The sequence below is a fragment of the Lissotriton vulgaris genome, chromosome 7 (assembly GCF_964263255.1).
Source record: "Lissotriton vulgaris chromosome 7, aLisVul1.2, whole genome shotgun sequence".
In the NCBI taxonomy this organism is placed as follows: Eukaryota; Metazoa; Chordata; class Amphibia; order Caudata; family Salamandridae; genus Lissotriton; species Lissotriton vulgaris.
This window is the reverse complement of record NC_141695.1, coordinates 1,404,729,580-1,404,747,924: the sequence shown is the minus strand read 5'-3', so window position 1 is coordinate 1,404,747,924 and position 18,345 is coordinate 1,404,729,580. Positions and strand designations below refer to the sequence as shown.

The 18,345-nt window shown below is 45.1% G+C and overlaps 1 protein-coding gene across 6 annotated transcripts in view; it reads left to right on the top strand.

The window, feature by feature from the left end:
- SGF29 (SAGA complex associated factor 29) overlaps positions 1-18,345 on the top strand; it is a 282,314-nt gene that overhangs the window by 63,814 nt on the left and 200,155 nt on the right. For all 6 annotated transcript variants that reach the window (XM_086932174.1, XM_086932172.1, XM_086932171.1 and 3 more), the window contains exons 3-5: positions 4,102-4,177; positions 5,526-5,598; positions 5,903-5,967. In XM_086932174.1, coding sequence (XP_086788300.1) covers positions 4,102-4,177; positions 5,526-5,598; positions 5,903-5,967 — 214 coding nt within the window. The remainder of the gene's footprint in view (positions 1-4,101; positions 4,178-5,525; positions 5,599-5,902; positions 5,968-18,345) is intronic.

Genomic DNA, 18,345 nt, shown 5'->3' with positions numbered 1-18,345 from the left:
TTCCACTGCAAGAAAGGGGAACAGGGGTTTACTCCCTGTACTTTCTAATCCCATAAAAGGACGGATCTCTCAGACCCATCCTAGACCTCAGACCTCTCAACACGTACATTCTGTCAGAGCATTTTCATATGCTTACTCTGCAACAGGTTCTCCCACTGCTTCAGCAAGGGGACTTCCTGGCAACTCTGGACCTCAAGGATGCATATTTTCACATTCCCCTGCATCCTTCACACAGAAAGTATCTAAGGTTCACCATTCAAAACCAGCACTACCAGTTCAAGGTTCTGCCCTTTGGGGTCACCACGGCGCCCAGGGTCTTCACAAAGTGCCTGGCGACAGTGGCGGCGCATCTAAGACGTCAGAACATCCACGTCTACCCCTATCTGTCCGACTGGCTCATTCAGGCAAAGTCGCACAAGCAGTGCGCCGACCACGTGTCCCAAACCATTCACCTTCTGCACGATCTGGGATTCTCACTGAATTACCCAAAGTCCCATCTCCAGCCCGCTCACATACGGCAGTATCTGGGCGCGACCATAAACACTCTGGCGGCTACAGCACAGCCAAATTCAGTGAGGATCAACAGCATTCAATCGCTGATCCAAAAATTCAGACCTCAACACTCGCTTCCAGCAAGAGTGTTCATGCAGTTGATCGGCATGATGGCCTCCTGCATCTCCATTGTCCCGCACGCAAGACTACATATGCGTCCGCTTCAGGAGTGCTTAGCACGTCAGTGGACTCAGGCTCATGGCCAATTAAAAGACCTAGTGTTGGTGAGCGGTCGGGCATACAACTCTCTGCATTGGTGGAATCCACGAAACCTTTGCAAGGGCCGACCGTTCCAGGAGCCTGTGCCACAGATTATCCTGACGACGGACGCTTCTCTCCAAGGTTGGGGAGCGCATGTACTCCACTACCCAGTGCAGGGACTATGGACACTACAGCAAAAGAAGATGCACATCAATGTGTTGGAACTGATGGCAATCTTCATGGCCTTAAAGGCGTTCAAAGTACATCTGTGCAACAAGGTCGTGTTGATCCGGACGGACAACATGACGGCCATGTACTACATTCAGAAACAGGGAGGGACACACTCTCCACATCTGTCTCATTTGGCTCAGAGCATGTGGAAGTGGGCCATTCAGAGGAACATCTTCCTCATGGCAGAACACCTCCCAGGCAAGGACAACCAGATGGCGGACCTGCTCAGCAGGCACAGCCACCGGATGCACGAGTGGGAGATACATCCATCAGTACTCCAGCCGTACTTTCAGACATGGGGTCATCCAGAAATAGACCTGTTCGCCACAAGGGAGAACGCAAAATGCCAAAGCTTCGCCGCCAGGTTCCCACACCCGCAATCGCAGGGCAATGCGATATGGATGAACTGGTCAGGCAAATTTGCGTACGCTTTTCCCCCAGCACCCCTGATACCGCTGGTGGCACGCAAGCTCAGGCAGCACTCGATGACCCTCATCCTGGTTGCTCCAACGTGGGCTCCCCAACCATGGTACACCACGTTTCTGGAACTGTCCGTGGTACCGCATCAAAGGCTTCGTCTCACACCCAGCCTTCTGACGTAGAGCCATGGCGACATTCAGCACCCAGATCCGCAACAGCTCAACCTGGCGATCTGGCTCCTGAAGTCCTAGAGTTTGGCTACCTTAACCTTCCTCCGAATTGCATGGACATCATTCGGGAGGCAAGGAAGCCCACTACTAGAGCCTGTTATGCGGCCAAATGGAAGCGGTTTGTCATTTATTGTGCAAACCACAACATCAATCCACTAGATGCTTCCATTCAGAACATCATCTGTTACCTGTTTCATCTGTACCAGTGTAATTTGGCATATACTTCCATCCGCATTCACCTGTCTGCAATGGCCGCATACCTCCAAAATAGACAGCACCTTTCACTTTTCAAGGTGCCTGCTATCAAGGCTTTTCTGGAAGGACTAAAAAGGGTCATTCCACCGCGGACCCCTCCAGCTCCAGAGTGGAACCTCAATGTAGTTCTTACTAGACTGATGGGTCCTCCCTTTGAGCCACTACATTCCTGCGAACTTCAATTCTTGACTTGGAAGGTGGCTTTCCTAGTAGCAATTACATCGCTACGGAGAGTTAGTGAGCTGCAGGCCCTCACAATCCAGGAACCATTCTTCCAGGTTCATGCTAACAGGGTAGTGCTCCGTACTAACCCTAAGTTTCTACCCAAGGTAGTGTCTCAATTCCACATAAACCAAACAATTGAGTTGCCGGTGTCTTTCCAAAATCCTGAGTCACTTCGCGGAGCGGATGCTCCATACCCTTGACGTCAAAAGGGCCCTGATGTATTACATTGACAGGACCAAGGATTTTAGAAAAACTAAGCAGCTTTTCGTTGCCTTTGCGTCACACCACAAAGGTAACGCTATTTCCAAGGCTGGTAGTGCTAGGTGGATCGTGAAATGTATTCAAATCTGTTATGCAAAAGCAAAACGAACTCTTACAATTCCACCAAGAGCCCACTCCACCAGAAAGTTGGGGGCCTCTATGGCCTTCCTTGGAAACATTCCCTTAGAGGACATATGTAGAGCAGCCACATGGTCTACCACACATACATTTACAAAACATTACTGTGTAGACGTGCACTCTAAGCAGCAGGCAGCTGTAGGGCAGGCTGTTCTTAAGACACTTTTCCAAACTGCTGCAGCTGGCACGGGCGGCCGCCGCTAATGGAGGGACTGCTATGTATTCTATGCACAGATATGAATTCAGCAGCCCACATGCCTCGAACTGCAAATGCTACTTACCAGTATGCATCTGTTCTTGGCATGTAGGGCTGCTGACATTCATATCGCCCGCCCTCCTCCCCGGCGCCTGTAGCAGCTGCAGTATTCACATATATTCTCATAGCATGGTCATCACTCACAAAGTTCACTCCATCTCGGCCACAATGGCTAAAAACAATCTGGGGATGGAGTCGATGCCCATGCGCACTGTAGTCCAGGGGAGGAGCCACCTATCTCGTGATACTTCGAAGACTCTTCCAGGACAACAATGTGCAATCATCCGGACCCAACACTAGGCGGAGATCTATGCACAGATATGAATGTCAGCAGCCCTACATGCCAAGAACAGATGCATACTGGTAAGTAGCATTTGCATTTCCTGACAAGCTAAATAGGGTTAGCACATGTATAAAGGCTATTTAGCTGTAGCAAACAGCCCGATTTTCCATTTCAGATTGCTAAAAGCCGTTGTACATCTATGCCTTCTGTGGCAAGCCTCTGACCACTAGTTCCCCATGTGTACCTGGCCCTGCTGCACTTCAGGGGGCCGCACACTGGCAAGGCAGTAGGGTGGGCGGAAATCAAGCTGGCTAGAACACAGTTTAGCGAGAGCGGACTCATGCTGCTTCCCTCTGCTGTCTTTGCAGCTGCACCGTTCTTTTAAAACCAGGTGTAAGGTCAGGCGCAGCTCCTGCTGTGCTACATCTCCTGCTAAACTTCGTGCCGCCCCTCACATTCAACGCCCCTGCCTGTTCTGGCTTCCGCTCTGCCGGCTCGCAGCAGGCGTATCAAACCTATATCAGCCAAGCTTATGACCATACGTTTTTGCCCATAGTGGTGGTGCTGTGGAACTAGGACTGTGGCATATCTTCTCTCAAATAAAAAACAATGTGATTTGTACCAATTTCACAGACTCCTTGTGAGTTTAGTGTGGGATTCAGCGTATGCATCTCCGCAGATCCCAAACCATGAATTGTAGCAGTGTTAGGGCTGGACACGGAGATAAGGTAAAGGGTTGAGACTGAATTATTTTGAGATCAGGAAAAGTAAATTATCCCTTGGTTTGTCTCAACAGTTGACTGTAGGTGTGTTGCTTTTTTTCTCTTAAATTCACATACTCTGCTAGGGGTGTGAAAGAGCACTTACGACCTGATGGCTTTCAGTCTGTAAATTGCTCTTCGTGTTTTAGCAAGATCTTGATATGTACTGTGTAGAGGAATTTTGACCTGGATTGAAAATCTGATTAGATGATGCTGCTTTAGAACCTGGGTAGCAGATAAACGTCTTGTGGTCAAATAGTGTAATGTTGTATCTCTTCACTTTTCTAGGAGGAAAGATCGCGAAGCGAACACAACCTGGTGAACATTCAGAAGACTCATGAACGCATGCAAACAGAAAACAAAAGTAAGTGAAAGACAAGGGGACAAGGGGAAAGCATCACTGTCCTCTTTACTACTGGAGACCAGATAGACTAAGAATAATGGAAGAATTGAAAGAATTCCCCTCACCCCCAGAGAACATAGACTGAGGAAAAACAGTGAAGGCTTCAAACCTGGAATTCCCTACAGTAGATGAAACCTGGTTCCTAGTAATTACAGAAAGATCTTAAGGAGGATATTAATTGATTTTGTAATTTTGTATTGAGATTAACAAATTGAAAGTATACTGCAGGATTAAAGGACGTTCAAATCAAGCTAGTTCATAAACGGAAGGCTGCAATGTCCTAAGCTACGGAATGAACAACCCATAGAACTCTTTACAAGTGATGATGATCTAGGAAAGTATATTTTGTATGTACTTATGAGACTGACAACGTGAATTGGTGTCTACAATTAAACTGTTATGAGGAAGGGCAGGGTGAACACCAGCCTCCGTTTAGCAACAGTAGGAGGCCAATATGGTGGTAAAATATTACGGATACAAGTGTGCCATAACAATGTAGACAGTTAAATGAAAGTGTGAAAGCACTGGTGGACAGGATTAATGGTTAGTAAGTGATGCTTGATGTTTCAAAGTAGGATTAATGTGACACTGTAGCTTAGGGCAGAGTCAGTGAAGCGTTGGTACTTCTTTAGGCTTAACAGGATGGTTCCTCTTTCGAGGGGTATGTGGAGAAAAAGGAGCAGATGTGATCTAGTACTGTGAAAAGCAGAACTGATTTCCCAATTGTTTGTGGCATTTAGTCCATGCGATTAATGTGACTTATTTTATCTTTGGTCCTGATTTGGGGTATAGTGCTTGTACCCCCAAGTTATGACCCCGGGGCACCCAAAGTGACAGAGCCTCTATGTTGCATCCAATGTTAGAACACATTCATCACCTCAAAATTTGAATGACGGTCCTAACTCCTGAGCCTATGATGGTATGCTCTTCATTAAGGCATCTTGCCATACCTTTCATTCTTCTGCTATTTTCACTTCTTAATGTGTTATGTACTGAGCCGCGAACCCCTTCCTTTACTTATGGAAACCACAACTCTGTATTTGTCGTCAGCGTACAGCCAATTATTTTTTATTTGAATTATTTGTATGAAAAATAATCCTCTGTTTCAGCTTTATCTTAGTTGATCTGGTTTAATTTCCCTAATTTGCTAATTCTTGTGTGCTTAAATGTTTGCATCAACCCCACAGACATGTTTAGATATGCTTAGATAGTTCAAGATCCATACTTATTCTTCATTGCTCTTGCAGCTTTCACTTGTTTTCTTCCCAACCTTTCAGAATCTCTCACTTTGCCCTCCCTACTCTTGCAGTATCTCCATATTACCGAACGAAGTTACGAGGCCTCTACACTACTGCAAAGGCTGATGCTGAAGCGGAATGCAAGTAAGTAACACCCCAAGCGTTTAAAGTTCTCTGTCCTAAAAGAAAAAGCCAAGGAGTTATGGCTAAGTAGTCTTGTCTTCCAAGTTCACGCCCTTTAGCAGTCCAACGTTGACCTTAGAACAGGAGCATATCTTGACTGGAACAGTGAGAGCATATTTAGTCATCTGCAGAGCGAGCAGGGGTGGTCTACACTTAGTACCAAATTGTTACGAAAAGACAGTATGAAAAGGGAAAGCCGAAGTTTGCACATAACTTAATTCTTGCTTGGCTCTAGCCCTACTCTATTTTTATGTTTTGCTTACAGCATCCTTCGGAAGGCTTTAGACAAAATTGCAGAGATTAAAGCACTGCTGGACGAGCGGCGGATTGGTAAGTCTTGAAGATATTTCCAAAGTTGCTAAATTTGCTAAGGGGGTTCAGAACAATGACATTTGGCCTAGGGTTTCTGAGAACCCCGTCTTTCTTATTCCTGTCCTAGCATTTTTTAGGTCTCTTCTGAGCTAGCACATGCGCTGGTCTGGCGAGAGTTGAGTAAGTGAGCTTTAGAAATCCTACCATGGCCTAAAGCTTGCGGTTACGCGCACAGGCGCCATCTGGCTTTCCGTCATGGCTCATTAAGCGCTCACGGCACCCTTACAGAACGTGATCACTTTCGCACGCACCACTCGCGTGTTTTTTTTAATTTCCTTTTTGCGCGCGCGCCTAACTCCCGGCCTAGATGCATAGTCTTGGCTCTTGTTCTCGGTTCACATGCTGCTAGCCCGTATTTCTATCTCTCCGCCTGCCCTGGGCATCAGCACATCTAAAAATAAGTTTAACAGAAGGAGCCTCGCTCTCCTGTGTGTGTTGGGGTGACTCCTACCCACTGCACTGCTTGTCCGGTCATAACAACTCTGGGTTTCTCTGCTTCCTGTTGGTCTTCCTGGCGTGTTCTGACAATAATAGGAGCTGGTCCGAGGCTCTCTTCATTCTCGAGAATTCCAAATTGCTTGTTATTATATAGCCCACCGTGTTTAGAGCAAAGTGTATGGCAACTGTTGGGGGCTGGGTCATTCTTAGTAGACGTACTCAGGTGTCACTGTTCCTTGGGATTTTCAAACTTGTGTGACCGCTCCACGGAAAAGGGTGAAAAGTTACTTGTAAATATATGGCTCTTAACACACTTGAATTCTTGTTCTCTTTGCCGCATCTGCATTGCAGAGATCCGAGGGTGCTGAACAGTGCAAATACCATTATATATTGTGTGATTTATATACACATTTTTTTTTTTTTAAGGAGTATAGATCGTTTGTGTGCTTGCAAGAGGTGGATTGGGTATTGTAGTACTGAGGGTTGCAATGGAGACACTAAAAAATGTGCCTGTACCTAGCATAGTTCTCACAGTAATGAAGGGTCTACTTACTAATCTTGGCTTTTGTGCCTGGGCGAGGTATCCAGGGCTGTGAATGAGTGCGGCACCCCCTGCTCCCCGGCTTTATCTGGTAATCTGGTAATGTGGTCTGTGCAGTACATGTCCAGGCACTTGCATGCACAGAGCAGCCATTTGTTGACTAATACCCATCATGATGGCTGCTAGTGTAGACCTCTGCTGTGCACCATTTTTATATAGTAAATCCACCGCATTTACAGCATGTGATTTTCCAACACGATGGAGCCTTGGTACCGAATAATAACACAAAACTGGGTTAACAATCTTTTTGGTTTGCCTGCTGTGCCGCTTATGGTGCAGCATGTCTGAGACTAAGGACAATTTGCACCATCATTCCGCTTTGCCACAGGCAAGGTTTGGAAGGAAGCTGCACAGGCATGTCTATCTTCGCCATTACAAACTGAAGTAGCGTTGTAACAATGCACCATGGGCGTGCCATTTCCATCTTAACAAAAAGAGAGAGTTTTCTTTGTGCCAGAAAGGACTTTTTTTTACGCCGTGCCATTTCCATGACTCAGTTTTCAGCTGGGCAGTTTAAGGTAAATTATTTTATTTGACACTACACCTACGTCCTACGAGTCTGTTTGCATGCTTTGGAAAGTCTGTTAATGTGCACCTCAGGCTCTCGTCTTTCAGACCACATCATTTAGAGACAGCTTAAAACATATCTATGGTGGCAGGAGGGTTGCTTGATCGTCTGTGCAATTAGTGTAAAACAAATCTGCATTTAACACATTTCTAAATTAAGTTATTTATTTAAAAAGTGCAGCAAAAATCAGAAAAGCCTCAAACTGTTTATTTCACAGGTTATAAATCATCCTTAATTTGATGGCTATATTAGAAGGTTTTATTAAAATCCTTCAAACTAATTTCCTGAGTACCTTTTAATGGCTTGAGGGAAGTGCATACGTGGAATTGCATTGATAGATTTTGCCAACCTTGAAGGGTAAGCCTAAGGCACAAGATAGACGCCAGAAGAGTGTCCTGAACACAAAAGTTACCATTGTGTAATCCCAAATTCCTTTTGCGATGTACCAATACCTCCTGGGGTAAGCTATGTCTTTGGTATCTATTGCCTCCATGCATCGCTGTAGTCCTAATCCCTCCTATTCTGCGGATCACATTTCATCTACTTCTGAAATCCACACCTCCTTTTCAGGTTGAGCCTGCAACCCTGCATGCTTGTTTACAAAAAGGGCTTGGAGCCTACCCACTGCTTTATTGATTGTTGGCTTCATTACCATTTTATTTGTTGCCTCCTAATTGGTCAGCATATGCCAAGCGTCACTTACTTTCCTTTGTGGAGTATGGACCAAGCACAGATTGATTAAGCTTAATTAGTGCCTATCTGCCACTGGCGCTGTGATTAAGATACTATTTCTTCTCCCTCCCTCACTCCCCTTTGTGCGTGGTGCTTCTTTCCTCAACCACCCACCACTTCTCCACGTTGCTTCACTCTGTCCCCACTCATCCCAGTCCTTGTTGCTTGCCCATACCAAACCCCACTTCCCCATCCTTGCTTGCCTGTCTGGGCCATTCCATCGTACAGGCAACATATTCATGCCTTACATCACATAACCATTTTTTCAGGGCTGGGCACTGCATACATCTCACTGAAGTGCTCTGTAAATGTTTGATTTGCTGACCAATGTATGTCTGTGCTTGTCAGTTGGGTAGCAGGTTTATTTGCAGTAAAGAAAATACGTCTTGGGAATTGCATACAGTTGTTGTTGCTAGCTGTTTTTGCCTATTATTTACAATGCTGTTTCTCCCGTGGGTTTTTGGAAAAAAAGAAATAAATGTCGCCCCCCCACCCACCCATGACTATGCCAAACCACTACCGATGGCCTCATCGGTAATTTCGGACCGCCTTATATGCCAGTATATTCGTTCAGTGGTTTGCATTGGCCATTTATTGCTTTGGCATCAACATAACTCCTACTCAACATAGCTTAAACACATTAACAAAGACAATAGCTCTTTCAAAACGCGTATAAGGTCCCGAAGGTGAGAACTATTGGCTATGCCAATGCTGTTTATGTTTAAGGTAGGCATGGAGGAGCCCTTAGTGAATCCATCGACATCGCGTTCCTAACGGAAACCTGGCTCAATGACCACGGGCTACTCTATTCTCAGGAAAGACCGGCCCATCCGAAAAGGCGGTGGTGTTGCCATCATCTTCAAAGAGGAATTACAACTTTCCCTTGTCAATACCACTAATTACTCTGCCCTTGAATATCTCGAAGCGGAACTCAAAATTCACAGCTCCGAACCCATTCGCCTTCACAACATATATAACCCTCCCTGCAATACACATCCCTTCGTTGATGAGCTATCCGACCTTCTTACACAATCGTCACTTTCCAACTCCCAAAACATTTTCCTGGGAAACCTCAACCTCCTTTGGAATGAGAATAACCCCTCTATCACCCTCCTATCCAACCTTCTCGAGATCAATAACCTCGAGCAACTTTGTAAATCATCGACCCATTCCAAAGGAGCAATCCTAAATGCCATCATTACAAGCCAAGATCTAGCCCTCCTATCCAACATCGTTCCCATTACTGGTCCGACCATCATCTCATACTGTTCCTTGTAGCGGTCTCTGCCATCCCCCTCCCACGAAAATTATTAAACCCATGAAACTGTCCAGAAATCTTAATAATATCCCCTATGATTTACTGGAATCCAAACTCCATGCCCAACTTCTCGCCATCCCTCCCTCACTGAACGCGAATGAGCTTACAGAACACTACAACAAAGCAGTTGTGGATACCCTGGACTCCTGGCCCCACTGAAGCTTAAAAACCAAAGAACCATTCCTTCAAAACCATGGTTTAATACTGAGCTAAATAATGAAAGACGCTCACTTAGACGGACGGAAAGAACGTGGAGACAGCAGCCTACCCCTTTGCACCTAGCTTGCCTCAAACTTGCTAGATCATCTTACAAAAAACACATCTTTAAACAAAAAGTATCCTTTTTCCGAGCACAACTGGACCGAGCCAAAAATAGACCCAGAGAACTGTTAACATTGTTCGCAATCAAACCTCATCCACTCCTCCTATACTTCTGGCCTTGACCACTAGATGTGAAGAAATAGCCCTCTTTTTCTCTGATAAAATTGCTAGAATAGAACAATCCTTCCTCCAGACTTCGACCCCTGCCTCCATTTTGGACATCATCCCAAACTCACTTGCATTCCCCCTCCACCCCCCTGCTCCCTCCAGGATCCTACATAACACTGATCTCCCGTTCCCCTCCATTCCTTCTACCCTCCATGATTCCAATCCCCCCTAACACTCTCCTTAACAATAACGCTGCCTGGCATAATTTCCAGCCAGTTACTGAAAAAGATGTCTTTGACATCATTGCGAAACTTAAACCCTCCTCCCACACCAAAGACCCCCTCCCCTCTATACTTGTCCAAAACCTCAAACACAACATTACCCCTTCCTGGACCTCGATCATTAACACTTCCCTAGCCACCGGCTGTGTCCCCACCTCCCTACAACTGGGCCAAATCACCCCCATTCTCAAAAACCCTACTGCCGACCCTAATGACCTCAACAACCTCCGTCCTATTTCCAATCTGCCCCTTCTCTCGAAAGCCCTTTAAAAATGTGTCCTTCAGCTTGACACACATTGAACTTTTTAACTTACTTGACCCCCTCCAATCAGGCTTCAGGAAAGGTTTCAGCACTGAAACCGCCATGCTTAACATTGTAGATGACATTCACCACTCCCTCGACAATGGCAAATCTATCCTATTGATCCTCCTCGATCTCTCCGCAGCGTTCACTACCCTTAACCATTCTGTTCTACTCAAAGTCCTTAGAGAACGATTCGGCCTTAATGGTATGACTCATAATTGGTTTGTCTCATACCTGCAACACCGTGTTCAACAAATTAAAATCCACAACTGCTTATCGAACCCCTCCCCCATTTCTCTAGGAGTTCCGCAAGGATCCATACTCTATCCCTCTCTCTTTAACCTCTTCATGGAACCCCTCACACTCATTCTCAAACAAGCCGGGATCAACTACCATCTTTACGCTGACGATACACAACTCTACCATAAGATAAAAACCCATGCTGACATCCTCCAACTCAACAACACCCTCATCAAAATTCAAGCCTGGTTCCACCTCAAACTTAACCCTAAAAAAAACTGAAATTATTCTTTTCTCCCCAAAAAACAACCAGCTCCCCATTCAAAATTGGATCACAGACCTTAATGCCCTCAACTGCCCCTTGTCCCTAGCCACCTCAGTCAAATCCTTGGGCATCTCCCTTGACAACAGCCTAACTCTGAACGTACACATCAAAAACTCTGCCAAAGGAGCCCTCTTTACCCTCCGTAACCTTAAGAGAATTAAGCCCTTCATCCCAATTGATGATTTTAAACTGGCAGTTCAATCTCTTGTTCTATCGCGCATTGATTACGGCAATGCCATCCTCACCGGAATTCCCAAAACCCACCTGGCACCTCTAAAATCAGTGCTCAACCTCGCGGCCAGGCTTATTAACGACCGCAAACGATTTGACCACATCTCTCCCGCCCTCAAAACCCTCAAATGGCTCCCCATTGAAGGCAGATCCACTTATAAAACCGCCTGTATTACGCACAAAATCCTCCACCAAAACACACCGACATACCTTGCTAACAAATTGACCAAGGCAGGCTATACGCGATCCCTGAGAAGCTCGAACACCCTCCTACTTATCCCCCCCCTTCAGAAAAAAGAATTCCAGTCAGTCACGCTCCTTTTCAGGCAATGCCCCACTTATTTGGAATGCCCTCCCAACAGACCTCCGTTGTAACCCGTCCTACCCCAGCTTCAAAAAAGAACTCCAACTTCTTCTCCTTAATAAATACGGGGCTTCTAATCCCTCCCGAGTGGCCTCGCCCTCTCAGCATCCCCCCACCCAGCTGCTCCGCCTACGGCTAGTGACCCCCCTCCTGCCCCCCTCTCCTTCCCTTCCTCTTCAATCTGATCACCTTACCTCCCCTCCTTGCCTCTCCTTTACCTCCCGTTCCTAACTACACTTTATGACCTTCAGTTTTCTTTCACGTTTTTGTCCTTCCTGCTTTTAAGTATACTATATCGAACCTTCCCACCAAACTGCGACCTCTATATTGTATATCTCATTGTGTTTTTAGCAATTGTTTTTTACTTTTTCATCTAGTTTAACCTTTATCCTATGTGGACTGCTCATTTATGAATCAACTTTCTGTACTTATCACACTGTACCTGTATTTAAACACCTTTCTGTTACAATTGTAAAGCGCTCTGATACCTCTGGGTCCAGCAAGCGCTATATAAAACCTCTAAAATAAATAAAAATAGTTTCCAGTGTAATGCGGTCAATATATGATCTTGGAAAAATCTGTTCTGCTTTATCATACCTTTTAGAAACTTTTAATGAATACGTTGTCGTTTTATGAAAGTGCTCAGCAGTTGCCTATCAATGAGGGTGAGCAGTGTTCCCCTTGTGCAGAAAAAGACAGCATGCTTTTTTGAGACTTTATCACTTCATGCTTTTTAACTTTTTTGTGTAGGTCTACCTTTGTGAATTGTGTGCTTGAATATGGGTGTTAAGGTGAAAGCTTTTGTTTCATGGGCTTGCAGAATGAGAGTACGTGTCTTTTTGGATACGTTTATAACCAGTTCCGGTCACTTGCAAAATTCTCCCATTTGAACACTCCAGGTTCTGCTTAAACACTAAAATGCAGTCTTGTTTATATAGAGTAATGTAAACACGTCTTAACAATAACATTGGATATGTAGCAGTGCTATTTTTAAAATCCAGCTGTCCGTTTTTTCGGGTGCACAAACACATTGGATTGGGTTAAATTCACCATTTCCTTTGGAATCTCTTCCTACACTCAAAAAGGTTGGGAATTTACTCCTGACAAGGGACAGATTTTCGAGGTATGTAAAGAAGGGGATTTAAGAAATGTAAAGCTGTAATAGCGGAGCAGAATTTCAGATGCACAAATATACACTTTGTAGTAATCCACATAATAGCATTCAGTTTAAAGAGTGGCTTATTCATTAAGAGACTACACAGCTTATGATTTGCCAGGTACATCCATGTCCAAGACAGCTTTCTGAATTGAATCATAACATTCCAAGAGTAACACGATGTAATGACATCACAAATCCAATGACAGCTGTATTTAAGAGAATAGTTGAATGTTACATAAATGTATTGAATATAACACTTGCACACTTGCCCCTACAAAATGGAATTCACTAACGTTTGCTAGAAGTTCGGTTTCCAGGTCCACTTCTGTAAACTCTTGTAAATCGTAAATTGGCACCAATGCTTGGACTTATACCCGTAGTATGGTTGCAACCTTTCTTATTTAAAAATATTGGTCCTTTGTATGCATTTTGAAGTGTTAGTAGGGTTAGGAGCAGGTAGTTTTATAGACGTCAGCTTGAAGTCTGTAGTTAAAAGAAAATATATATATTATTATTATTACAAGGCAATAATGCCACCATTCACTTCTAAATCATTTAGCAATAGTTTAGACTTCTCTAACCTACTTTGAAATGTTTTCTCATTGCATATGTTTGTTACACTTCAAAAGTAAAACAAGCATTGGCATGGCCAATAGATCTCGCCTTTGGGACCTTATAAGTCTTTAGTTATCCAGCTCAATATCCTTGGTGCAAAAACATCAAGTGTTGCATAGCTAAACACTTATAAGGTCCCAAAGGCTTGACTGCAACAGTTGATGTTGTTGCATCAAGGATATTGTGCTGGATAACTAAACACTTGTACGGTCCCAAAGGTGAGTATAGCCGAATTTTAAGTCACAGACAGAAGTGTCCACCTGTGTTTCAGGGCGCTCGCGAGAGGTGCGACGTGTCCTGTTTTCCGGGGGCAGTCCTTGATTTTTTTTTTTTTTTTTTTATCAAGATGCCGCCACTTTTTTTTTTTTTTTTTTTTTGACCTCTTGTTCCGAGCAGATTGTCATTTCAGATTTGGCATGTCCAACGCTTTCAGTTTGCTTTTGGACGTATTAAATATTGCCTCGGCTATGAGTGCCATGTAGTAGCTGTGGGTGCATAGGTGGACAGCCACCACCTGCTCACCGCACAAAGGCCTCACACGGGTGGAATTTCAAAATGGCATCGAACATGAACCACCACAATTTCCTCTTTCACTTTAATACCCACAACACGTGCTTTAGGAAAAAGTGGCTGCTGGCATGAGCTGCTGCAACTTCCTGTCCAGCTCTAAAAATACTTTGTTTGTAGAAAAAAGTGGAAATATGATTTCCCCCCCTCCCACACCAAAAGATCATGGGTGTCCTCATATCCTTTCATGCCATCAAACTCCTGGCTTGAACCGTTCAAACCGCATACATATAAAGTAACGTTGTGACGCTGTACCGTCCATGATACTGTGCACTAATCTAACTTGGGACGGACGGCGCTGGCAGCAGTCTGCCTGCAGCCGGAATACTCAACCCCCATCCTTCTTTGTTTTATTTGATCCCTTCACATAGAAGACACCGTCTTGATAGGGGGATTAAAGTGCACGACCTGCCTTAACTTGGCAGGGATGTGACTATTTTAAAACAGATCGTAAAGTCAGTGTATCTTAGTTTTTTGTGTAAAAGCTTATGGGTTGGTGTGTAAACAAGAATGTAAGTGTGGCTTTAAAAATGGCAGGCATGCTAATTTATGGCGACTATGGCATAAGCGCTGGAAATTAAAACAACCTAACACCATCGACGCTTATGGTTTTCCCCCCCTGTGCTGAAAATCTGAAAATCCTACTAATCATGACGAGCTCAGCTCGGCATCAGTGTACGAGATGTGTACCTCATGACGAGCTGAGCTCGTCATGAGCGTCGAAGGTGTTAATTCTCTGTGAATGGATATGAAATACAGGGTCAGATTAATTTCAAAGCTGGTCGCCGTTTCTCCCGTCGCTTACAAATCTGGGCTCTGAGTTGTAGGAGATGTTTTGACAGACCGAGGACAGCCCTGCCAAAGTGCAAAGTAGGGTCAGTAGTTTTGATGCATCACCAGTAGATGGCGGTAACAGACAAGAAAAGCGAGATATGGTCTATATAGCTATTTTGCCCGGAGCGCTGAAAATCAATACACTGTTTCTGCGGATGGAGCAGATGTGAAGAAATAGGTAATATAATACGTTGGGGTGTTTATTTGTGCCCATTGCATTAATGACTGCCACTATAGTGATAGGTCAGCCCAGATTACTCACAGGATGTGTGGTAATTAGCACCCGAGTGCGGTAATTAGCACCCGGCATCAAAGTGAATGTAGTGGGAGCTGAAAATGGTGCTGGTGACGTTAATACACGAGCTAGCGCAGTCTGCAAAAGTAAAGAAATAGATTTTTTTTCTATTTCTTTACTGTACAACAGTAAAGAAATGGAACAAGAGAGGAAAGCCAGATGGCTCCTCGAAAGATTAAAAAAAAATGAAAAAAAGCGAGGAAAGCCAGATGGCGCCTGTGCGAGAGGAAAGCCAGATGGAGCCTGTGCGCGTAACTGCACTCTATAGGCCACACAAAAAGCGCGTGGTCGGAGTTTTGAAGCCCACTTACTAAAAGTCTCGCCAGGGCAGCGCATGCACTGGCTCATGCTAGCCCTAAAAAGACCTAATTTCTGTGATTTTACTTTTTTTTATTTTTTATATACCTATCTTGATGTAAAATACCGGGCTGGTAAAATATTGGTCAGATGGCATGTGCACTTTTGTCACTTTCTTTGAGAACATTACCCCTAATTTATTTTCATTTTGCCCATACTGGATTACACCTAATCTTCACTTAACTTTCATAAAATACTGGAAAGCATCAAATGTGATTTATTAAATGATGCGTATAAGAAATGGCATTTAAAGATGCTCAGTAGTTTAACAAAATGTTTTTGTGTGTTCTTTCATATTGCAATTTTTTGGTGTTCATGCTTACTTTTGAAAGAAAGCAATCCTCAGTCTTGCTCTTCTGCTCATATTCTTGAAATGAAATACGTATGTGTATTGCCACTTAGGAAGGATTCCGGAAGCATTATAAAACACCCCAAGTTGTGAAATTTGCAAACACGTGTACACCCTTTTATACTGAATCGCTGATAGAAATGTGAACTGATCTCACTGCATTTTGTAGTAAAAGTTTTGAATTAGTGAACCATACTTAAAAGTTTGAAGAACTTATACAAAGGTATACAATCTTTACATAAGTGGCATGCAATTCTCTTTTGCAGCTCCATATCGTGATAATGTGAATTGGCAGCCAAAGGGTTTGCCTGGAGGTGTCCCAACTTTTACCAGAGGTTAGATAAACATGAAAACTTATTGTCCTTGATGTGAGAAGTTGGCCTGATATGTGATGTCCACTATTCTAGTGGACACCCTGTATCAGTCCAAACAACCCTTATGGTGATGGTTGTAAAGCCAACCTTATATATCAGCTATCCTAGTGGTAGCATGTACAAAGTAGTCTTAGGCTAATACTTAAGAGAGCATGTGAAGCCAATTGTTTTACCAATAATGACCCCTTGAATACCAAATGAAAGGACACCGCACAAGGTATATATCAAATATATATATGTATTTATTACTAACACAACCCCTCTGCACCTTTTTATGAGGTCAGAGATCGAGATACAGCACAAGTTACTCATTAAGCATACTATAAGTTGCACAAATACAATTCTTCCCTAGGGGCCTCACGAACCATATACTAAATAAGTGGTATAAGAACCACTTCAGGAAAAGTGAATAGGCCTAGGGAATCGCTGGGACTACACTGGGTTAACCAAAGGTTAGGAAGCAGGAGTCCTACAGGATACGTGCTACTATGGCAAAACAATCTAAGGATGGAGCCGATGCCCATGCGCACTACCAACCAAAGGAGGAGTCACCAAGATACAAAAGACTCTCCAAGAGAAAAACAAAGTGCAATCATCCGAGCCCAACACCAGATGGCGATCTATTCATAATGTACCACTCTGCAGCCCTCTATGCCAAGAACAGATGCATACTGGTAAGTAGCATATTCCTACCTCACCCAGGGAAGCCGGGTGCATAGGTATTCTTTCGTGTCGGGTTTCGTCGTCGAATCCTATGGAGAGTTGCACAAAGAAGCTGCAGGCGACCAGGAGGAAGATGTCCGGTTGGATCGAAGCAGTGAAGAACCTGAAAGCAGAAAGGACAGAGTCTGGGCCACTAGCCAGTGACCAGGAAGGAACCAGGCAATGTCGAGCTGCAAACAGGTGAAGAAGTGAAGCTTGTCTCTGCGGCCACGTGGACAAGGAGGCGTCGACGACGACCAGGAGCTGGACACGGACTGTCCCACTAAGGATCTCGCTGTTGGCGGTGTCTGCTTCCGGGTTGGAGTCCACAAGCCTTGGCAAAGGCTACCCACGCAGGAAGGGAAGATTGGCTTCTGTTCAGACCAGCAAGGTCTGGGGTGCTTCCCCTTTACAGGAAAGCAGGAGCAAGCCCGGAGCAACCAGGCATGCGGTGTTGATTCACAAAGATGGCTTCAGGAGAGCCACTAGCCAACGGGCTAGCAACCGCAAAGACGCGTCGAGGAATAATGCAGGCGCAGGCCCCATGCGGCACTCGTGGAGTGTGGAGGGCTGAGCTTCGGTGCACTTACGGCTCGGGGTTGGGACTTCTCAAGTCCAAATGCACAACTTTGAGGACACCTCAGAAGCTGCACAGTTAACAAAAAGCAGGTACTGCAGGTAGTCCAGTCCCACGTCTCTCGTGTCCGCCACGGGTCTCAGCTTTGCTGTGGATGTGGGTCTGGGTCAGAGAAGTCTGGAAGTCTGCGCGACCCCCATGGATCCATGCTTGGTTCCCAGCTTATGTCGGTTGACCTCGTATGACCTCCACCGACGTCTGACAATGGCGTCGGCCGGCTCCCCGGCTCATATCGTCCCGACTTCCACCTCAACATGGTGGCGGACCAGTGTCGGTCGATGCCGCTTCCGACGCCGATGGGGAATTCGTATTCCTTTATCCATCCTCCTCCATCTTTCCCACCTGCCCAGCAAGTTATGGAGGACTGGGAGGGGTCTGAAGTCCCTCTCGCAGCCCAATGCCAGTTAGACCCGGACTGGGCAGAGGATTTGGGGGACACCGGTGATCCTGATTTCTCACCAGAAACTGGTGCACTGTCTCCTTCTACTGTGGCTAGGAGGGTGGTACTTAGTCAGTGGTGTTGCGTAGGCCAGTAGAGGCTCTCCACCTCGAGCTCCCTACAGTGGCTGTCAGGACTAACCTCCTGACAGAAGTGCTTCGGCCGGCGGCTTCCTCT